Source organism: Emys orbicularis, chromosome 2 (genome assembly GCF_028017835.1).
Source record: "Emys orbicularis isolate rEmyOrb1 chromosome 2, rEmyOrb1.hap1, whole genome shotgun sequence".
Taxonomy (NCBI): Eukaryota; Metazoa; Chordata; order Testudines; family Emydidae; genus Emys; species Emys orbicularis.
In genome coordinates this window covers 179,174,655-179,199,089 of record NC_088684.1, presented here as the reverse complement: position 1 = coordinate 179,199,089, position 24,435 = coordinate 179,174,655, and the positions used below count along the sequence as shown (strand labels likewise).

Genomic DNA, 24,435 nt, shown 5'->3' with positions numbered 1-24,435 from the left:
GGATGGCATTCGTCTCTCATCCTGTTTTGTTATATTTAGGTGATATGCTGGTGTAGGCTAAAACCTTTGAACAAAAACTGATACGTTTACAAAGGGCCTGTGATTAGCCTACAGCTTTGTATCTAAAACTGAATCCAAAGATATGTAAATTGTTTCAAAAAGTTTAGGTTGGGCGCACAATCAGTAAAGGGAGGGCATTTCCACTGATGAAGAAAATTGAGGCTATGCAGAACAGGCCAACTCTCCAGACAATCACAGATGTACAGACAGACCAGGCATCCCTGCAATGGCTTTTCAGATTCAGGAATCATGAAGGGGCTCTTTGGCAAAACTGTAGTACTATGATTTCAGTGACGCACAGGTCTGGGCTCTAGCATGGTAATGCTGATGTCTTGTTTGGTTGATTACAGATGCTGCCCCAAGCAGTATAGCAAGGAATTGGCTTTTCAAGGGAATGTGTATGCTAAGGAGGAGATGAATTCAAGGCTTCCCGAAGAGAGAATTCCAATATTGGAATAGTATGTGATTGGAAAATCATTTGGCACATGCAGCCACCGTGGAGTATAGTATCCCCTCAAAATGCCACAGTGAAAGTTTTCAGGTCCAGTGAGACAGCTTTGAGTTTAAAGATGAGATGGGGTTGGGGGGAGGGAGAAGCCCAGGCATGATGGATACAGGTATCAGCTAGTTGTACCAGATACATTGAAGAAGGAGGTTCTGAGGTTGTAATGGCTCTCAAACTGCTGAAGAAGAACTCTGGGTAAGCTTGAAATCTTGTCTTTCAGTAACAGTATCCTTTATTGGACCAACTTCTAACTCGCTCACCTTCAGTCTCTTCTATCCTGGGACCAAAATACCAGCACTGCCAACATCTAAAACTGCTGGACCTTTTGGGGTTGCAAAGACCATAGCCAAGCTAAGAGAATGCTTTTATTCAGTAAAATGCAGGCAGGATGCAGAAAATTGTGTGGGGAAATGTGATTCATGCATTGTAAAGAAGGATCCCCCTAAGACCAGAAGAGCCTCTCTGCACCAGTGGAATGCACTGCTGTTGATAGACTGCTAGAGGCCCAACTATGTCTCAGGCAATCAGTATTTGTTGGTAGCCATAGACTACTTCACAAAATAAAGCTTACCCAATAAAGAGCCCAGAGACTGTGAAAGAAGCAGAAGTTCTAGTGAATGGATTCAAAGTTTCTCTTTTGGTCTGTGAGCAACTCACCTGAGAACCCAAATATAGTGAAGAATTTACAGAGCTTCTCAAATCTGCTGTGACACTCTTTAGGGATCCACAATACCTGCACCACTCCGGCACAACCACAATCTGCTGGAATGTTGGAAAGGTTCAGTTGAACTTTGGGAGTTCAGTTGGCTAACTTTTTTTTTTGTAGAACATTATCAAAGGGATTTGGGCCAACATATCTCATTTCTTGTGATGGCTTATAGAACACCAGTCAATGACTACAAAGTGGACCCCAGCACTCCTCATGTTTTGGTATGAGCCAGGGATCTCCACAAACCTCTTGTATGGAATTACTGAAGAGGAACAAAGGAATTTGGACTACACAGAAACCTTACAATCCGAAATTGAAAAAGCTCACACCTCTGCTAGGAAAAATGGGACGATAGCCACTGATGCAATGAAAAGATTCTATGAATAAGGTCATATGGAGAAACTTTTAAGAGGGGTTCATTCCATGATCCTAGAAGAAAGGATAGGAGACCAAAGTTGAATAAATCTTGGAGGAACCTTATTGCAGTACTGACTCTCACAAACAAAGTGGTGTGTAGGATAGAGTCAGGTCCCAGGATTTAATCAATGTTATTCATAAGGACTATCAGAGGGTATCAAGATTAGGGATTTCCGTGTAGATGTCCCCTGAGACTGTAGCTGTAGAAACTGAAGTTTTAAAAGCAGTGACAGTAATGGATTCCTCATTTGGATGGAGACTGGCCATTCCATTCCAGTTAACAGATTTCTCCAAAACAACACATTTGTCAGATAGGGCAGGGAGAGAAACTCGATCTGAGAATAAAACCAATTTGGGCCAGTGATATGAAAAGTCTCGACAAACGCTATGTATATAATTACAAATTATAACTGATACAAGATTAAACATTTTTCTGTTTCTGAAATGGGTCATTCAGGATGCTAGATAGAATTCACAGGTGGGTGTGATGCAGGGATGGGGTGGGGAGAATTAACCCTCATTGATGCTTTTGGGCATAATAGCTATCAGTCAGGAGAAAGGTAAGAAGACAATCAAGCTCCTTTTGTGGAATAGATAGCTGAAACAATAGAAGCCACTATTCAAAACACAGGCCGTGCAAGACCAATCAGAAACTGAGTTATGGAGGCAGAGGGGTTTTACTGAGGATTGATTTGATTGCAGCTGCATGTGAAAGAAGCCAAAAGAGCACAGAAAAGAAACAGAGGCCCTGTATACACTGGCAAGTTTCAGCGCAGAAAGCTGCTTTACTGCGCAGTAACTCCCAAGGTGTACACACTGACAAGCCACTTATTGCGCAGTTGTAGCACTCTGTGTGTGTTTTTTTTTTTGTTTTTTTTTTTTTAAAGACCCACAACCCCACCCCAACGAGAGGCATACAACTTTCAGTGCCAGTGTAGACATTGTGGTCAATTACAGAGCTGCAATTGGCCTCTGGGAGGTGTCCCACAATGCCTGTTCTTGCCTCTCTAGTCATCGGTTTAAACTCCACTGCCCTGCCCTCAAGTGACCAACCATCATCCCCACCCCATAAATTCCTTTGGAATTTTGAAAGTCCCCTTCCTGTTTGCTCGGTGACGTGTGCAGTGGTCTCGGCACATCTTTCCAGGTGGCCATGCTTGCTCCATGCATCAGGCGATCCCCTCCTTCGAGCTTTTGAGCTGCTGGACCTTATCAGCATTTGGGGAGAGGAAGCTGTGTCCAGTCCTAGCTGTGCTTCAGCCACAGGAATTATGATACCTATGGGCAGATTTCATGATGCATGACAGAAAGGGGCCATGACCGAGACACATTGCAGTGCAGGGTCAAAGTGAAGGAGCTGTGGAACAAGGTGTGGGACGCAAACCATTGTTCCAGTGCTGCGCCCACGAGCTGCCGGTTCTACAAAGAGCTGGACGCCATACTCGGCAGTGACCCCACTTCCACTGCAAGAGCCACTGGATGCTTCAGAGGCTCGCGTGCCAGTCTAAAGTGGACCGAGCCAGGAGGAAGAAATCTTGCATGAGGAGAGGAAGGGGGACCCAGAGGCCGAGGATGACTCAGAGGTCCGAGATGCATGCAGCCAGGAGCTCTTTCCTACCCCGGAGGAGGCTAGCCAGTACAGCTGTTGGATGTTGGCGAAGTGCAAACAGGAGAGGAGGCCCCTGGTAAGTGGATTTGAGTTTGGGAATTGCTGAAGCGAGTTGGGGGGGGGGGGGAAAGGAGGGTTGCAGAAAGCAGGCTTGTCTCCCACCACCTGCCTAGTCTGAGCGGTGGAACAGGTTGTTGACTGACTCCCTCACTTCATGGGAATCTGCCTCAGATCTCCGGGAAACTCTCATGGAGATACTGGGCAATCTGCTGCCTCAGGTCCTTCGGCGGAGCTGCTCTGTTTCTTGCCCCATTAATGGTAACTTTCCCGTGCCACTGTGCTCACCCTCAGCAGCAAGATATCTTCCCTAATGATCACATCCTGTGGAAAGTGTGGGGACAGGAATGATTATCAGCCCCCCCCACCTACCCCCCAGTGCTGGCTCTCCCCAAGAGCTATGTGCCCTGTGTACAGCAGGGTCAGGGAAGAGTGATTTATCCTGGGGCTACTCACCATTTTGGGGGACTTGTGGCTCATATGTGCTTGCCTGGGGTCAGCCAGTTAGTGACAGGTGTGTGAGTACTGGCTGTGTTTTAAATCACTGAATCCGTGTTCTCTGTGTTGCAGACAACACTGCTTCTGTAAAATGTTGCGTTTAAACTTCAGAGATGACCTTGGGAGCCCAGCCTCCCTCTCTGTTATCGGCAGCTGAACGGCTGCGCAGCATTAGAAAGCGACGAAGATCTAAGGAGGACTTCCTGCGTGGTGATATGATACACTCCGCCACTGAGAAACAGGAATTGAAGGAGTGGCGGGACAGCGAGAAGAGAGACCAGAAGGAGAACATGACATGCTACAATGAAGCCACAAAGCAGCTCTAAATGGAGCGCCAAGCAGACTCGCTCCAGGCGATACTAGCTCTTCAAACCGAGCAGCTCTGCACCCGCCCTCCCCTGCAGCTGCTGTCGCAAAACTCTTTCCCATGCGCCCCCCAGACACCGCCAACACACTCTTATCAACCTCCTGGCTCCAGTCTATACCCGCGGCTCCACTCCTCCCCCTCACAGTCCAGCACTGCAGACTCGCACTACCCACTGCACTCAACACCCGTCCCTCTGCAGTTTGGCCCTGCTGAAGTACAGCACCTGCTGCATTGTACTCCAAAGGAGAAGGTTGGATATGATACTTGGACATACACAAATCTTTAGCTGTCCTGTGACCCCTCCTCCTCCTGGGACCTTCCCTTCCCTCGTCCCCCTCAGTGCTGATTTTTTGTTTTTGTTTTTGTTTCTCTCTCCTCCGGTGGTTGTCTTTTAATAAAATAATTGTGTTGGTTTGAAAGCAATCTTTGTTCTATTAATTGAAAGCAAAATGAGCCCTGCAAAGCAACATACAATTATGTTAAACCCACATCTTGTGCACCAATCACCACCTAGCATTATAAGCACTGCACTCCGGAGCATAGCAATAAATATTAGTGGCTTTCAGCTTCAAATTGCTGCCTCAAGGCATCCCTGATCCTTATGGCCCTGCGCTGCACCCCTGTAATAGCCCTGGTCTCTGGCTGTTCAAACTCTGCCTTCCAGGCGCTGAGCCTCTGTGGTCCAGCCCTGAGTGAAGCTTTCACCCTTCCCTTCACAAATATTATGGAGCATACGGCACGCAGATATAAGCATAGGAGTATTGTCATTGGCCAGGTCCAGCCTCCCATAGAGGCAGCGCCAGCGGGCTTTTAAAGGGCCAAAAAGCACACTCCACAGTCATTCTGCACTTGCTCAGCCTGTTGTTGAACTGCTCCTTGCTGCTGTCAAGGTGCCCTGTGTATGGCTTCATAAGCCACGGCATTAAGGGGTAGCCAGGGTCTCCCAGGATCACAATGGGCATTTTGACTTCCCTTATGGTGATCTTCTGGTCGGGGAAGAAATTCCCTGCTTGCAGCTTCCTGAACAGGCCAGTATGCTGAAAGATGTGTGTGTCATGCACCTTTCCAAACCACAAGTGCCTGGAGAACCATTGAGAAATACCCCTTGCAATTAATGTGCTAGGTAGTCTGGTGTCATAATTGGAATATGCATGCCATCTGTTGCCCCTCCACAGTTAGGGAAGCCCATTTGTGCAAAGCCATCCACAATGTCACGTACGTTGCCAAGAGTCACGGTCTCTTGGCGCAGGATGCGATTAATGGCCCTGCACACTTCCGTGAACACAAGTCCAACATCAACTTTCCCACTCCGAACTTGTTAGCTACCGATCAGTAGAAGTCTGGAGTAGCCAGCCTCCACAGTGCAGTCGCCACTCGCTTCTCCAGCGGTAGGGCAGCTCTCATTCTCATGTCCTTGCACCACAGGGCTGGGGCGAGCTCATCACACAGTCCCATGACTTTCCCATGTGGCTTTCCTCTGCAATTCTCCAGCCATTGCTCATCATCACAGACGTGCATGATGATGTGATCCCACCACTCAGTGTTTGTTTCCTGAGTCCAAAAGCGGCATTCCACTGTGGTTAGTACCTCCATGAATGCCGCAAGCAATCTCGTGTCGTAGCTACTACACATGGTGAGATCAATGTCGCACTCCTCTTGCCTTTGTAGTTTAAGGAATAACTCCACTGCCATTTGTGACGTGTTGGTCATAGCGAGCAGCATACTGGTCAACAGTTCGGGATCTGTTCTTGCAGCCTGAAGAGGCAGGGCGCGCAATACAGAAACCGTTGAAAAATGGCACCAAATGTGGATGGAAGCACAGGGATTGCTGGGATGCGAAGCAATGCATCACGAGGCATTGGGACATGGCCCAGGATGCCCCGTGACCCCCTCCGTCTTCCCACAACTCTTAGCAGCAGAAGAGGAAGAGGTGCTCTGGGGGATAGCTGCCCAGAGTGCACCACTCTGAATACCACTGCAAGTGCCACAAGTGTGAACATGCTATTGCACAGGCAGCAGACAGTGTGAACACACAACAGCGGTTTCTCTTCAGCGCTCTCTGAGCGGTGCTGTAACTCTGCCAGTATAGACGTGCCCAAGGAAGCCTTAGCCATGTCTACACTACCACCTGAGCGACATAAATTTTATCAGCATAAGTGGTAGTGTGCACGGCACTACGTTGACTGGAGAGCTGCTCCTGCTGACATAGCTACCGCTGCTCATTGAGGTGGTTTTATTTCAACAGGAGAGCTTTCTCCTGTTGGCATAGAGCGGCTACACAAGCAATCTTATAGCGGCACAGCATCATCAGTACAGCAGTGCCACTCTGAATTCACTTGTGTGGATGTGGCCTTGCAGCTGGAGAAACTCTGGTAGCATGATCCTGACACAAACAAAAATAAAATGCAGAGAGCTTTTGGGTGAAGTGCTGGTTGGAAATAGACTTGGAACTGTGAGCAAAGCAACTGTCTCCTGCTGTTTGATTATTCCAGTTGTATTCAGGGATATAAGACTTCCTGCATTCTTTGTAAATAAACAAGGTTGTGTGTGTTTATTAAAAATAATAATAATAATAAAAAAAAAAAACCCCTGACCAATCATTAATTTCTCCCGCTAACCAAAATAACCCAGTAGGCTTTGAAAATGGGCTAACCAGTCAAATTGGCAAGGGATACCAGTAATTACTTCCTTGTCTCGGAGGTGTCCAACTATTATCCCCATTTTGCATATAGTGAAACCTAAGATTAAGTGACTCGTCCAAGGGCACATAGGAAGGCTGTGCTGGAGTGGGCTAGGACTCTAACCACTGTATCATCTTTGCTCATAAATGAGTTTCTTAATGTCTCTAAAGTTTGTTTTGTGGCAGAGTGACTAGAAATGGAGCTTGATAGATGAGGGTGTATTTTTTTTTCATAAAATCACTCTTTAAAATAATGCAATGGTATGTTTTTGATTTTTCTTTCTTCATGCATCGCTGCATTTTTTTATTTTTTTTTTAAAACCACTTTTCGGAATGATGCCCAAATGTCTTCCCGGGTGGCTACATTTAATGTAGAATGCAATAACGCATGAATAGTTCAAAACTTTAAACTCAAAGGAAACTAATTTCACATTTACTGTATTTGTTACAAATCCATCTTTAGAATTTGATTTAATCATTTGGTACTTGTAATTGCTCGTATTTTCAAGGTTGCCAAACAAATAAATGTTTAGGAAGGCTTGTCTTAAAAGGACCGATCTTCCAAAAGAATTGAACTCCTAATTTAGATTATGTATGAAGTAAGGTGAGGAGGACTGTTGTTTATCCCTAGCTCTTAACTAATCAAGGCAAGCACTATATATCTGTTGCTTTATAAGCAACAGATCTTTTCAATTAACAGTTGAGCGAGCTTAAGCTCAATTTTTTTTTTTTTTTTTTTTTAGGTCTACCTTTACTTGTTCAAAGAACAATTGCAAGGACTATCATACTTCAAGAAAGCATTGGGAAAGGTCGCTTTGGAGAAGTCTGGCGAGGGAAATGGAGAGGAGAAGAAGTTGCAGTGAAGATATTCTCTTCAAGAGAAGAACGCTCATGGTTTCGTGAGGCAGAAATTTATCAAACTGTTATGCTACGTCATGAAAATATCCTTGGATTTATAGCGGCAGACAATAAAGGTTAGTAAGCTTTTGATAACTTTTCACTTTTTATTGATTATATATGTACTCCTATTTCAAACTCTTCACGAGAATTGAAAATACAAATGCCACTTTCTGGACATTTCATGTTCTTTGATGCTTGTGGAAAGGTTGCTGCAAGTGTAATTGAGGATTACATGTGAGTTTTTTATGAAATTTGTTTTATGTAACTTTTTAATGACTGGTCATACAATTTACCTCAAAAAACAAACAAACAAACAATTGACTGAGATCTCAAAACTAGGCAGCGCACACTATGTATAACCTGCACACAGACATACTAAGCCTAATTTAAATGGAATTGTCTTGTCAAGTCAACTCAGTTTTATATAGTTACTGAACCATTTCTGTAAATGTGCTTGTCATATGGTCAATATGCATATTTTTGTGCTCTAACTTTCTGCTACATTCAAAACTCATCTGTACAACAGCCATGATTGCATCAACAATTCATTGCACTCCCAGCAAGCTGTTTAGCCTCCACTCCTCCTTATCTTGTGACAAGTTAAGCAATTACTCCCCCGAATAAGATTTACTCCTTTTTAATTTAATTTTACTACCACAGTTACATATGGAGTAGTATACTACTCCCAGTTGAGCTCTGCTGTCCCTTTCCTTTATATAGTATAATATGACTGTATCTGTAATTAAACAGTCAGCTCCTGTAACTTAAGTAAAAGTCACACCCTAAAAACTGACAAGGAAGTTTTGGCTTTCAAGGGATGGGCAGCCTTCTATTTTGGGAAGGTGTGTAGACCTAATCCGGATATGACTTAGATTTTATTAAAGCATTACTAGAAGATTTTAACATTTAACTTCTCAGACTTGCAAAAACACCCAAGTCAAACCGTTCCTATCTTTTTCTTGAATAGATTTTTTTTTTCTTTCTTTTTTTCCCCTTTTGATGGGCAATATCAACATAGCATTTTCCGTAGTTGTCATAGAACTAGTCAAAGCCCGATGCTAAATGTACCAAATACTAAAATGTCCCTAACATATCCTATCAAATTAGTTTCCCTAAGGAAAACTGAAGTGTACAAAGTTTGCTTAGAGTTCAATATGTTTTTCAGAACCTGCATTCAGTTTGTCAAACGTATCTGAAAGTCATTCACTTAAAATTTGGAAGGGTGAAGAGACCATTGCAAGTGAGGGACCTCTCATAATAAGAGTACAGACCATTCAGAAGTATTTAGAAAAAGAAATGGAGAATTTAAAATAGTTTTAACTACGAGAACACATGCAAGTCCTTTGGGGGGGGGCGTGCGGGGAGAATATTAGTGTGCTTCAGACCAAGGTAGTCCGAACCTCTACATGACTAATTACATAGATTAACCTTCTTATCATTCTACCTTCTTGTGATGTACTGCTAATGATGAAATATAAATATATATATTTCATCATTAGCAGTACATCACAAGAAGGTAGAATGATAAGGTTAAATATATATATAAAAAGAATAAGTTTTTTTTTTTTTTAAATAAAGCTTGCAAATATTTTCTGTGGTGTGAAAAATAGGTCCAAGGTCAATAAATCTAACCATTAACCACCCTTCCCCCCCCCCCCCCCCCCCGAAAGAAGCTTGCGCCTCTGAGCAGAGATTTCATGTAGCAGTGTTACTTACTTATGCTCCGCACTTTTGTATAATGCTGTGCTGGCTAACTGCCTTCAGTTTCTTCTAAATTGCCTCCACTTGAGACTGAGTCTTAGCAGTTGTCCATGTTGAGTTTACCTCAGCTGTGCCCCCATAGCTCTTATAGTAGTTTATTTTAGTAGTAGTACTAGCTGTAGTTTAAAACTTATTTTTTATTTTTTTTTAAATTAATAGTTTTAAGGATTGTTACCCCCTGGATAGTTTCTCCCCTCTTCAGAGCTTTGTTACTGGAAGGGCATGCATGCCCAGTTCTTCCTATCGTATCGGGAGGCAATCCTGGTATGTGATGAACACTCCTGGTGCATCTTTTGCTTCAGGGAACTTCATGTTTCCAAAAAGTGCCTTTGGTCTAGCATGAAAATCTAGAGCCAGAAAAAACAGGGAGATCAAATTTTGGTTCCTCATGATGAAGAGCTTGCTGCACCCAGTCTCTGACCCTGGCCAGGGTACCCCCCATATGCTGGTCTTCAAATAAGTCTGCTACCTCTACTGTCTCCGAGCCGCACTCCTCGAGGACATTTATGAGAGGAGTCTTGGGTTTTCCTCTTTGGACTTCCATAGGCCATGCCCAAAGTTGTCCAGGTAGGAATCTGCCTCAAAGAAGTCACAGTTGCTGATAAGTCCAGCCACTTCGGCACCCATCAGACTCTGACCTGGTACCCACGAGGCTGATGGTTCCTCAGGTACCCAGGGTACTGTTAAGCCTAAAGACTTCAAAATGTCAGTCTCTGATAGGCCACCAGTACCATCAGGGGAACGGGGCATCACAAAGAGCTCTACTGCTACTCACTCAGTACTGAAGAAGATCGCATGGGCTTCATCTGTACTCCACTCAGAGCATTAGAGATTCACGGTACCATCAGCTCCCTCAGCTACCATTACTTCGGCTCAAGCCATGAACATGATACTAACCACACTCCAGTACCACAGGAGTTTCATTTTTTCCCCCAAAGACCTAGCCGTGTCCAAGATGCCCGAATCACCACTGCTCAGCTTCAGTCTTCTTTTGGCACCAATGTCCACCTGATCCCTGGACACCTGTCCAGTACTGACAGTTTTAGCTCAGGTTTCTTCTGGTGCTCCACCACTTCATCAGAATCCTCCTCTTCTAAATCACTCTGAAGATCTTGACTTGGTCTCTCAAATATCTGTCCAAGACTCTCCTCTCCATCTCTATAGAAGCTCTTTTCCAGAGGTCTCTGAGGAAATTGAAATCACTTGTGAGAGATGTCCACAATCTTGCTGGTATCAGCACCCATGGATGTCTCCACCCAATCCATGTGCACCACCCACTTGGCCATACTGGGTGACCTATCATCAGCAATTAACTAGTGCCTCAAGCACTACCCATCTCAGACATAGACAACCTCCATCACCCTCCCTATCTAGGAGACCAGAACTTCAGGAAGAAACCTCTTGAGGAACAGGAAACTCGGGCTGATGAAGAGGTCTCTCCACCAGTCAACATCTCTTCTTCCTGCCTGGATGAAGCAGTTCTGCAACCTCCACCATCTGTGGCTGCTGATGTCCTGGAACCGCCAGAGTTTAGTAAGAGTTGCAGATTCTTTGCAGATCTCTTGAGGAGATTAAAGAACCACATCATAAGCTGCCTGATATCCTTTATACAGCTTCATCTGCTCACATTCCCCTGCCTGTTAACCTTTGTAGAATCCAGGAGGGCCTTGTTATCTGGCACACCCTGACCACAATTTTGCCAATGTGCAAGACAGTGGATAAAAATATTATGTCCCCCTCTAAGGGCTCAACATTTTTATTTTCTCGTCCCTCTAACTCCTTGGTGGTCAAGGTGGATAACAAATGTGGAAGGCAGCACCATACTATATCTACACCCTATGATAAAGATCATAAGCACTTCGACCTGTTGAGCAGAAAATCATATTTGGCATCTACTTTACAATTTAGAATTGCCAACTACCAGACATGGATGGCAAAGTACAACATACAGATTATACCGAGCTGAACTTCTTTATTGAGTGTTTTATCAGCAGAACACAGAGATCAGTTCTAGGCAATTATTGCAGAAGGCCAACTGCTCACCAGAATATCTCTGCACAGTGGCGTAGCCAGGTTCTAACATCGGGGAGCGAACACATATAAAAAAAGGCGCCACCCGCCGCCATATCAAATTACTAGTTACATACTTTTAAATTTGTTATACATATTTGTTTTGTACTTAAAATAAAAACACAAGAATGATATTGTTTTATAAGTACGTGTGTTATTTTGCATTTAAAATATAAAAAAGGTTTACAGTATTGTATATAAAATCAAAACATAACACGTGTTATTTACTTATTTTATATTTCAAAGATAAGATCAAAACAATATGATCTATGAAGCAACTACAACAGACTCTTTCGTCTAAGCTTCATTCTAGCAAAGTTATCTATTACTTTATTATAATCTACTTCAGTAGCCAATTGTCTTTCAATGGAGAGCAAAACTAACCCAGACAATCTATCTTCACCCATTGTAGAGCGCAGGTAGGACTTTATAAGTTTAAGTCGGGTAAAGGATCATTCTGCAACTGCGCTACTTATTGGCAAGGTCAGAAAAATGTGGTACAATCTCGAAAGGTTAGGATAAATGGTGAGGTAATATGGGGGGAGGGGTAATATATATCAAGGTGGGTGAGGTAAAATATTTTTTATTGGACCAGCTTCTGTTGGTGAGAGAGACAAGCTTTGAGCTTTCACAGAACTCTTCTTCAGGAAGAAAGAACTCCGTGAAAGCGCCAAAGCTTGTCTCTCTCTCCCCAACAAAAGTTGCTCCAATAAAAGATATTACCTCACCCACCTTGTGGCTCTAATTTCCTGGGAACAACAGGGCTACACCAACACAGCATACAAAAATGCAAGATTCACATGAACAGCACAGAGTGACCACCATCACACCAGGACTCTATTTTCACGATCATCACACCAAGGAAGTAGCACCAGCACAATGAGATAAATTATAGCCACATGTGCATGCCAAAAATTCACAGTACAAGCACACTGGGATCCACACAGCAGGATACAGTTTCTGAGTCCATCCCCACTAAACTGAGTCCAAAGGTTCAGCTAAACACAAGGGCACCTGCAAATAGCTGTACTAACAGCAGGCTCTACACTGGCACAATAGGAGGAGTTGCAGGGCACTAATTCCCAATCCCAGTGCAAGGCAATATGGGATCCAGGTCCTTAGAACCAGAATTTGTACTCACAGGAGAGTGGGATGAAATTAGAGAAGTTACAGAAGGCAACTCCCAAGAAACAAGGCACTTGACCAAATAGCTGGGTGGATGTTAAACAACCATCACCAGCCATTGTGTGCAGCAAGTGAATGACAATTAATAAATTAATGACCACCATCACCAGAGAATTACTCAACCCTGGGACTCAGCAATACCCCCCCCCCCCAACATGATCACAAGACAAGCCCTTCGCTTAGGAGACAATTCAGGTTTTCCCCTGATAGGAGAGGGAAAATCAGGCTACCTCTCCCTGCCCCCCAACATGGTGCCTGGACTTGTGTTTGCCAGAGCACATGGACTAAACACATATAATGTTTTCACCCCTCAGCTCACAGAGAGCACAGCAGATAGTTCCAGTCGTCCCTTGGGAGACAATTCCATCCACACCCCCGAAGCAGAGATTGTACTGCTATGAAGATTTCCCCTGATAGTTTTCCTCTCCTACCCCACCCCACCCCACTGCCTCTTCCCTTTCACCTCTCACCCCCTAAGAGGCAGTCTCCCAGATGCCAGGGAGGGGGAACCAAGCGCGCTACATGGCCACTGTCTCTGAGAGGCAGGCATCTCTGGGCAGGGAGGGCAAGCAGGGACACCACACCCCACAGGAGACGCACCTCCCCCCCCCATGCCTGTCCTGGTCCAGCTGCCCGGCAGGGGCTGGTACTCTGTCTCTCTGTGCTGCGGGGGTGCAGGGGATGTTTTTGGAGATGCCTCTGGCCTAGCCCCCTGCCCCCCGCCATGCAGACAGCCATCCCACCAGCAGCCAGGTGCTGGCTCTCACAGCCACCTGGGGGGGTTTCCAGTCTCTCCTCTCCCCTTCCCCCCCCCCAAGAAAGACCCCCTTTGAAATACACTTACCAGCTGCTGCTACTGGCTGCCTTTAGTTGGGTGAGAGGTTAGGTGCTGCTGCTGCAGAGCCAGAGAAAGCACACCTGCCACTGCCACAGTGCCACAAGGAGAAGGAGGTGGGGCTGCACCTCACCGGTGGGGTCTCTTAGCTCAGCCCCTGCTCCAGGAGCAGTTCCCCATGCTGATTGGCTGGTGGCCAAAAACCAGCTAAACAGCACTCCCCTAGCTACCCTACTGCCCGGCTTTTGAAAAATGTGCTGAGGGGAAGCAGCGGCTTCCCTTGCACCCCTCCAGCTACGTTACTGTCTCTGCAGTCCTCTCAATACTGCTGCTTGTTCCATTTCTATGGCCATAGCTCTAAAGAGGGCCTCCTGGCTTCAGCTCTCAGAATTTCCAAAGGAGGCCCACCTTGTGGTCGAAGACCTGCTTTTTGATGGCACTAAACTTTTCGCTGACAGCATGGATGAATCTCTGCACATGTTAAAGTACTCTAGGGCCACTTTGCATTCTCTGGGATCGATAAACCTACCCACAAAAGAAAGTTTAAGTTCGAGACCGCACAGAGATCTTGCCCTGCCCTATTTTCAAGCTCCCAGGGATCATATGAACCCATATGCAAGAGACCGAGGTTTCAAAGGAGAAAACCACTCACTTCCGGACCTTGAACCTCACAACCTTCCACCTGTAAGCACCAATTTTGACACACTAATCAAGGTCCTGTGCTACCATACTCTTTTTATACCAACTGCAATGGTTCACCTTTTTTTCCCTCCCTTCAGTAACTGCCTTTAACACTTGTGGCAAGCTTGGGAATTTATCGTTAGGGGCAAGTTGCATTTTTTGAAATCCTCTCCATGGGGTACTCATCTACTTCACTTCTCTTCCACCTGCCAACCATCTTGCCCTGTCCCTCTTCAGGGACCCCTCTCACATGCACCTTCTAAGACCGGAAATAGACTCTCTCCTATACTTGAGTGCTATAGAACCAGTTCCCCGGCAGTATAGAAGGAAGGAGTTTTATTCCAGATACTTCCTGGTGCCAAAATAATGGCGGTTGGAGGCCCATTCTAGATTTAAGGCTATTCAGCACCTTTGTGGAGGCACAAAAAATCGAAATGGTAACACTTGCAGGAATAATTCCATCACCGGAGCAAGGGTATTGGTTCTCAGCCCTCAACCTTCAGGACGTATATTTCCATATAACGATCCATCCATCTCACAAAAGGGTCATGATCTATTTTCAGTCAGTACAGGGTGCTTCTTTTTGTCTTTTCATCTGCCCCAAGGGTCTCTTAGAAAGGTTTATCAATAGTAGAGGCACACCTTCACAGAGAGGAATTCTGGTATTCCCTTACCTAGATGATTGGCTTCTGAAAAGTTGTTCCAAGTAAAACACTTCACTAGCAACTTGCAAGGCCATAGACCTTCCTCAAACTGGGCCTACAGTTGGCTATTCAGAAATATCCACCTTGACCCCTTTACGAAGGTTAGAATTAATAGGAGCTTAGCTCAGTTCAATAGCAGCCAGGGTCTGCCTCTCAGTGCATTGATTTGTGGCCCTATCTGACATGGTCAACACAATCCAGATCAGCCCTCAAACTTGGGTCAGGGACTGGCTTCAGCTGTTGGAACATAGCAGCTGGTGGTTCCATTATAGACCATGCAAGACTGCGACTACTTTGCCTTCAGAGGTGGTTCAGGACTGTTTAGTCGCTGAGCATATAGTCTAAATGCACTGCTTTCCATACATCTGTGCAGGAGTCCTTTTTTTTTTGCCCACCATTCCCTGAAGAATGTTATAACGATGGATGCATCCCTGTTAGATTGGGGAGCACATTTGGACACCCACACAGCCCAGGGCAGGTGGACCTCAAGAGGAAACTCTGTACATCAACCACCTAGAACTCAAGGCAGTCAATAGGTCAGTCTCCAATTTTTACCATTGAACAGGGCAAACACATAAAGGTCACGAAGGACAACATGTCATGCATATTCTATATCTGCTGACAAGGAGGGACTCTCTGCACCAAAGCTGTCAAGCTTTGGAATTGGTGCATATGCAATCAGATTGTCCTCACAGCCGCTTACCTTCCAGGAGCTTAGAATGTGACTGTGGATAGTCAGCAGGCACTTCTCTCAAGAGCATAAGTGGATGATGGATTCCATTGTGCTTCACCACATATTTTGGCAGTGGCGCACCATTCAGGATCCTCCTCTTCAACAAGTCCAACCTGTTTAATGAAAATACAGATGAACCTCTGCATTCCTTAAAACAGTGTGTAAAGACTGCACAAAAGTTTTTGTCTACAGCAATTTTTCCCCGTGGGTTAGAGATAATAGACATCTCAAGAGTATGGTCTTCCGTTTTTAGTGAAGGACTAGAGAACTGGTGGAAGCTTTCTTGGCCATCTTTTGAAGGGTCATGGTGTCTGATTATTTCTAATATCTTTTCTACCAAACATTTGTGTAACGTTTGTTAAGACTGGACCTCAACTGTCCCTGGTACCATAGACCAAGAGCTTTGTTGGCATTGGTACTGGCATGAATATAGCAAGATCTGACTTCACTGTTTTCCGCTAGCAGAAATTGGTGGGTTTGACGCAGATGCAGCTCTCTCCTTTTTTCTCTATTTGAAGATTTTCTACTTTTAAAATCTCATAGAAAGCCAAAAACCTCTGGCCTCCCTTAATATCCGCAGAGGATTCTAAGAATCTTGTAGACTTTGGTACCTTTCCTTGAGATTTCAGTTTTGTTCTTTGGAAACTGAATCCTTTCAAGGTCCTGTTCATCAGCATGTCTGAAAGACTAAGGACCTTCCTTTTCTTGCCTTTCTTTCCCTCTTACCATGCTTTTTGAATTAAGATCAGGTATATTATACATATGTCATGTACAGAGTCCTTAGCACGCAGAATTTATACTCGAAAGGTAGTGCGGAGTATGGTTGCCATAATAGGAATATGTTGAGGAATGGTAGGGTTTTTTTGTTTTTTTTAAAGGAGAGAAAGGGGCTTGTTTTACAATAAGGATAAAGTATCTGAATGACTCCCACTATTAAAAGAGGGTTTTTTGTTTTATTTTAAATACATTAGGGAAGCCTATTCAATGGCAGGATTGCTTTGTCTTTTTTAAAAACAAAAAGTCTTGCAACTGACATGTTTCTGCTCTCTGGGTCAAAAGAAGAAAAATTCCAGTGAAAGACTGAAGATTAAAGTTTCACATTCTGAATTCCCTTCATACTGTATCTTCTGTGTTTATTTTTTAATCTTTGAGGTTCCTGGTATTTGGTGTCCACTGATCTAAATCTGTGGCAAATTTGCACGTACCTAGTGCATGTCATCTCTAGGTCTGAGAAAAGTGAGTGTGCATTATCGCCATCTTGTAGAACTGTTTAGCCCACAGTCATGAAGCAAGCCAGTGGCAGTGATTAAAAAAAACAAGCAGGTTGCTTGATTCCAAGTTCTGTGTTCTAATTTCTATGTGCTTTTGCCTTCTCAGAAAAGGGAATGCCATTTCTTAATCCTTTGATACTAATACATGTTGTCCCTTCATTGTCTGTAAACCCTTCTCCCTTCTAGAATAGGGGAGAGAAGTCCCAGGAATGTGGAATGTTAATTGTAAGAATGGCCTTTATTTTTTTTCCCCCTCAGCTCCCTTCCACTCATATTTTGCTGTTTATTTTTCTGTTTTTTCTCCCCCCTCTTATGGAAATCTCAACTTGAGAATGGACTGAGTGGTCAGTAGAATCCAGAATCTTGTTATTTGCACTGGTGTTACTGTCTGGAGTGGATGTGGGAGGAGAAGACTAATCAGTATATAATGGCAGACTTGGGCCATGTGAGCCACCTGCCTCTCCTGAGATGAGAATCAGGCTTGTACACGTGTGCCCTCGTTGCAGGCAGAGGAAGTAGCCAAGAAAGCAGATCTTTGCTTGTTTTTTATAATTTGGAGATTTGTCTCCCAAAATGAGGCTGACTGTTGCTTACAACTGGAAGGAGGACAACTGGGATGAGCAAGGACTGAAGAAATTTGACTAGCAGCTGGGAGCAGGGGAAGTTGGCAAGGTAGGGAGGCAGGGCCGGTACAAGGATATTTTGCGCCCTAGGCGAAACTTCCACCTTGCGCCTCCCACCCCCACCCCTCCCCCCGGAGCATCGCTTATTATAAACTTGCAAAAATGAATACTACATAATATGGCATTGTTCATTAGAATTAATACATATTCGGCTTGGAAATTTATTATTTTCATTATTTAGATTACATATTTAATGAAAATAAATGAATAACCTGACAGGGTGTGGGGCTCGCTTGGGGCAGGGTGTGTGGCAGGGGTTGGCTGGAGATGCATGTGAGGGGCTGGCTGGCTTCAGGCAGAGCAGGGGATGCGGAGCTGGTTGGAAATGGGGTGCGGGGTTGGCTGGAGACGGGGGGTGGGGCTGGCTGGCTTCGGACACGGGGGTGCAGCAGGGGTTGGCTGGAGATGGGGTGTGTGTGGGGCTGGCTGGCTTCGGGCAGGGCAGGGGATGCGGAGCTGGGGTGCGGGGTTGGCTGGAGATGGGGGTGTGGGGCTGGCTGGCTTCGGGCATGGGGGTGTGGGGCTGGCTGGCTTTGGGCACAGGGGTGCGGGGCTGGCTGGCTTTGGGCAGGGCAGGGGGTGCGGGGTTGGCTGGAGACGGGGTGTGGGGCTGGCTGGCTTCGGGCACGGGGGTGCGGCAGGGGCTGGCTGGAGAAAGGGGGGTGCGGGGGTTGGCTGGCTTTGGGCAGGGCAGGGGATGCGGAGCTGGGGTGCGGGGTTGGCTGGAGATGGGGGTGTGGGGCTGGCTGGCTTCGGGCATGGGGGTGTGGGGCTGGCTGGCTTCGGGCACGGGGGTGCGGGGCTGGCTGGCTTCGGGCAGGGCAGGGGGTGCGGGGTTGGCTGGAGACGGGGGTGTGGGGCTGGCTGGCTTCGGGCACGGGGGTGCGGCAGGGGCTGGCTTCGGGCAGGGCAGGGGATGCGGAGCTGGTTGGAGATGGGGTGTAGGGTTGGCTGGAGACGGGGGTGTGGGGCTGGCTGAGGGCAGGGTGGGTAGGTACACCAGGCCCGTCCCTAGATATTCTTGGGCCCTACGCAGCCCCCCCATGTGGGGGGGTGCCCCAGGCCTCCGTGGGGGAGGCGGGAGCAGAGGGGGAGGCTCAGCTTCTGTGTGTGGGGGGGGGGGACCGGCTTCCATGGGGGGGCAGGCCTCCCGGGAGTCAGGGCTGGCTTGGGGGGGCGGGGGAACCACCCCCCAGCACTCACCGGCGGCGCGGCTGGGGCCGGGTCTCTGTACTTCTTGCTGCCGGTGAATGCAGCCCCGGCCTTCGTGCAGAGCTCAGGGCTGGGCCCTGGGGAAGAGACAGGGCAGCAGGGAGCAGCGCAGCGCCCCCGGCTGCCGGAGGAGGAATGACATCACTTCCCAGCCGGCCGGAGCTGATCAAAGAGGGTTACACATTTAGCCGGTGGCGGGTGAGCATCCCAGACATTTTGGGCACCGCTTTTTGGCGCCCTCAAATCTTGGCGCCCTAGGCGGCTGCCTAGTTTGCCTAGTGGATGCACCGGCACTGTAGGGAGGGGGTGTTATACAAAGGGAAAAAACTGAGGAAAAAAATTGTACTGTGCTTCTGGCAAGTTACTTTTTTGTTTGCCTATATCTATTTGTCTTGTCTTTTAGATTGTAAACTGTTTGGGTTAGGGACTGTCTTCTATGCTGTTTGTTCAGTGTCTAGCACAGAAGGCTCCAACACTTGTAGGAGGCCTTCAGGCACTGTTGGAATAAAAATAGAAAACATAATGATCTGATTACATGGAGCTCATTATAAAATGTAACTCCAACTTTTATAGTTGGTACGTTTAAAAAAAGCAATTTGGTTTGCTGGGCAACTTTATTTACATCTAATATCTTATTTTGCAGACAATGGTACATGGACTCAGCTCTGGTTGGTGTCAGATTATCATGAGCATGGATCACTCTTTGATTACCTAAACAGGTATACCGTTACTGTGGAAGGAATGATAAAACTAGCTTTGTCCACTGCCAGTGGACTTGCACATCTTCACATGGAGATTGTTGGCACACAAGGTAACTTTATAAGGGTTGTGTCTCATGTGACCTTATGATCCTAAAAGGAAATGGGGCATTTGGAGACCTATTTCCATAGTGAAAATTATCAGGAGAATTATAGGAAAGATCTAGCAATTGAAGACCTTGTCCCTATTTGAGTTTGTCTGCTGCTTGATATGGTATCATTTGAATTGTTGCACAAATGTGTAGTTATATTTGGTAATGGGATTAAGCTGAATGTGTATATCCTCTTACACCAGCTGTGCAGGTATATCCATCTGCAAAAGTGGACAATTTCTTAAAATTGTAAATTAATCTGCAGATCATGTATTATCTGGCAACAAAATGTGACTAGTTTAATAGCTGTTTGAGTGGGGTGTTTTTTGTGTTTTTAGATTTTTTTTTTTTTTTTAAGAACATCTAAAAGACCCTTATGTAGTATCCCGGTTCTTCTTAGATTGCTTGTATGTCTATATATTTCACTCTAAGAGCATGTACACCCAGTGCACCCAAGCTAGGGGCTTTTGGTCAGTAGTACCTGTTGGGACAGCTGTCCACCTCCCTCTGTCTGTTCTCACAAGACATGGTTGCAAGTTCCAGTGATGCCTCAAAGCACAAGACGGGCTGCTGATATGCTCACTTTCTTCTGTGAATAGTGAGTTAGTATGTAGTTAGCCTTGACTTTTATAGTGTTTCCTTTGTTCTCCTTTTAGACTTTTTTTTTATTTCTGTTCCTGGAGTGATACTTGCTACCAAATAGTCATGCATAAGTCCCTGGGCTTTAAGAACTGTCTGTCTTGTAAGGAAGTCCTGCCTGCTAATGAGCATACTAGATGCCTTATCTGCCTAGGTGATGACCATGTTGTGGACAGATGTTCAGTTTTCCTATCTTTTTGTAAGAAGACTTCAAAATCAAGAGACTCCTGTCTCAGGGGTTACTCATGGAGAGGAATATATGCTTGACCACCAATCCAAGCCTTTCTTGGACAGATAAGTGAAGTGCATTGCCTCCTAGAAGTTCTCTGGCAGCTGTTTCTACTCAGCTGCTCCTTCACTGAAGCCCTCAACCTCTGATAGAGGGAGAAGAGGTACTGGTCTTTTGTCCTTGGGACAGTCATTAAGGGCCCCAAGACATCCAGCTCTTCAGAGCTCAAGGGTAGTTCAAGATCCAGAAAGGATCCTCACACACCTGTTGGGGACTCCACCATTGTACCTCAGCTGAAATGGTACCCCAGAAGCTGTTTGGTACCAAGCTAACTTCAAGAGCACTACAGCATTGCTTGCCAGTACCATCTATATTGGCTCATTGGCATTGGTACTGATGAAGCAGGTACCTACTGTACTATCTACTCTTCAGGTACAAATGACCCCAGCACAGAAACCACTGGGTACCGTCAACTCCTCCAGCAATTATGGGAGCCAGAGACTTACTCTGTATGTTGGCACCAGACTTTCCTATGCAGGCCACTCATATCTCTGAAACCTTCAAATATAAGGGCTCCAGGTACACCTACTGGCACCACATGAGCCTTACCAGAGGAGTATTTTTCCTGCAGAAGTTGCCCAAGAAAACCTTAGACTGTTGATTAGATTACACACAACTGGGACTGGCTGAGTAGCTTTAACCATCAATGAAGGATTGTTGGACCATCCCAAGCTTCTCCGGCACAGACTTCAAAGAAAGTGGATTGTTGCCACCAGATGCCATTTCTTTAGTCATCCTGCTCCAGGTACTGTGGTGGTGGGAGCAGAAAACAAGAGGTCGAAGCAGGGACATTACAAAAAGACTAGGAGCCAAAGAGGACTGATTCCTTTGGGAGGAAGACTTATTCTGCATCTAGCCTCCAAATGAGAATCACTAACTAACAGACTTTATTATTGAAATATGACTTTATTAGCTGGGCTTTACTGAACAGTGTATGGAGGAGGAGTTTAAAATCTATTGTCACTGAAGGCCAGCTAGTAGCCAGGACATGACTGCAGTCAGCTCTCAATGCAGCAGCTATAGCCTTCAGATCCATGGCAATTTTTACCATGCAGAGGTCTTTGTCTCCACACACAACATATACCAAGGGAAGCCCTAACCACTGTTGAGGGCCTGCCCTCTGATGGGTGCCACCTCTTCAGCAAGAAGACTGAGGAGGCTTTACACGCCATAAAGAATCGAGAGCAACATTAAGGTTACTAAGAATGTATGCCTCAGCCCCAAAAGAAGGCAGCATAGGCCTCAATACCATTGACAGCCTAGCTTCCAGCCTAGGAAAGCTGATTCCTTGAAAGCAGGATAAGTTTCTACTAAGAAAGTCATAGGCTTCTGCATCAACAGGCTTTACCCATCAGGCTCCACCAACATCAAGGCAGCCAATTTGACTGCTTCAGCAAGAGCAGAGCTCTAGTCATTTTGATCTTCCCTATCTGTCTGTGATTTGAAAGCACCACACCCTACACAGTATTGCAGTAATATTTGTACAAAATATGCCTTGAGTTATTTTGAAAATTAATAACTTGCTAGTCAATATAATAAGGAAATGTATGTAGCAAAATTATATGCAGTTATAAATCCTGCCCCTTTCTCTCCCCCTGTGGTACAGTTAGCACATGTTCAAAAGCAGACAGCCCTGCCTTAGCAAAAGTTGTTAAACAGATCTATCCTAAACAAAGGACTGTGTTTACCTCAATTACATATAGTAGTAAATAGGGTCCTCAAGACAGCTGTGGAAGGAGATGGCAGGAAACCAAACAATTTGCAATTGAGTAAACACAAGTGTGTGACGAAAAAGAGCATGGAGCCTTGTTCACCACCAGATTCCATGTTGCCTTCCTCATTGGATAAACTTTACTTTGAGGGTTAACCTTCAGAAGAATCTACTTCACAGGTTCACTGAACTATAAACTTAAGGTTTTCTGCCCCTTTATCTCTTTGACCGAAGAAGATAAAGGCCCCAGCACCTTTGGGCCTCTGGGAGAGAGCCTGATCGAGGAGCGGATCAGTCACCAATCCTGCTGGAAGACTGGGGGTGAAAAAGGCCATCTTAAATAAAGTCTTGAACCGAAACTTGCTAGATAAAGTTTTAGATGTAGATACATGTTTTCACTTTTATTTGCTGGTAACCATTTCTAAGTTACCTTCTACTTGAATTGACTTAAAAACCTATCTTCTGTTTTGTTTTTAATCTAAACCAATCCAGTGCTGCATTTAAACTGAACTGTTTGGTAGCTCCAATTCAAGTAACAAACTGTTGAATATTGACTCCTTTAAAAGGGCAATGAACCTTAATATCCCTCTGATTGTTCCAGTGCAGGGCTAGACTTTTCACTTTGTGGGAAAACTGGGCTGAGGAGTGTGTGGAGTCACCATACCAGTTGTTAACCAAGGGTGGTGGAAGCCAAGAGAAATCTGTGGTGTTACAGGCAGGCTTCAGGATCCAAAGCATTGGACCAGGTCTGCCCAGAACTTAGAGTCCATGCTTGTTGCTGGCTGTGGCCACCCCAGGTGGAGAGTCGGAGGGGCAAGGGATTGTGAGGCACTTGTAAATCCAAGAGGTGGCAATTCTTCACTGCTCTGGATTGCACCCCAGAATGTGACTGTCCCCTTCTTTGGGGAACATGTTGTACCTCAATGTCTGGAACTCCATAACCATTGATTGATGGTTCCAGACAGTGTGTGGTACTGGGATACACAATCCAATTTCAGTCCTTGCCCTACCTCACCCACCTTCCCCTTTCTTATTCAGGGACCATTTTCATGAGATGGTACTGCTTTGAGATACAGTGTATTCTAGCTCTCAGAGCAGTAGAGGAGATTGCTTTACAGCACGTGGGAAGGGGTTTCTACTCCTGATATTTTTTTCATACCCAAAAGGGGGACTGGTGGTGGGGGAGGGGTCTGAGAACTACCCTGCAATCAAGAAAATTGAACCTCTGGGCACAAGTTTGGGACTTCTGCATTTGGAACGACAGCACTATCAAAGCTTCATGTCGCTTGACGTGCAGAACATGGTGGTGGATCACCTCAGGAGGTACTTAGTTGAAAATCCTAAATGGTCCTGAAAAACAAAGTAGTGCAGATATTCAACAAATAGGGGTTCCCCAACATAGATCTGTTTGCAACCAAGAAAACAAAATGTCACTTCTGCTCCAGGGCCAGCCAGAACCCAGGGTCACTAACACATGTATTCCTATTTCCCTGTGATCTAGAAGTACTGTACGATTATTAGCGTTATCAGAAAGTTGAAACATAACCGACTGGAATGATTAATAGCCCTGGGATAGCCACGGCATTATTCATTCTTTGATCTTCTAACCCTATCACTACAACCTCCAATTACTTTATTGTTGCTCAAGGACAGTCTCTGAATCATGACTAAATTGTGCACCCTGATCTTCAGTCTCCATCTCAATGTGGATGATGAGTGTCTAACTGCATTGGAGAGTATGTGTTCACATAAATGTCCTCACTAGCAGCAAGAGTCAAAAGTAGAACCACTTTAATAACTAAGTGGGAAAAATGTTCCACTTGCACCCATCAGTCTCCAGTCAAAGTGCAGGTCCAAGTTATGTTAAAATAAGGCTGGAGGGTTTTTGTTTTTTGTTTTAATCTCACCGGACAGCCATCTTTTGCATTCACCCTCCTCTCTAGGCATGTTCAATGTTCTCCCATCCCATGGTAAGAATATTTTTAAAAGGCCTCATAAGGGTTTACTCA

General features: G+C 45.4%; 1 protein-coding gene across 5 annotated transcripts in view; it reads left to right on the top strand.

The window, feature by feature from the left end:
* The window catches only part of TGFBR1 (transforming growth factor beta receptor 1), a 72,890-nt gene that overhangs the window by 25,664 nt on the left and 22,791 nt on the right, over positions 1–24,435 (top strand). For 2 of the 5 annotated variants that reach the window (XM_065399370.1, XM_065399366.1), the window contains 2 exons: positions 7,646–7,876; positions 19,581–19,748. The exons of 1 other annotated variant lie outside the window; for it this stretch is intronic. In XM_065399370.1, coding sequence (XP_065255442.1) covers positions 7,646–7,876; positions 19,581–19,748 — 399 coding nt within the window. The remainder of the gene's footprint in view (positions 1–7,645; positions 7,877–19,580; positions 19,749–24,435) is intronic. 2 more of the 5 variants (XM_065399367.1, XM_065399368.1) reach the window with 2 other exon arrangements.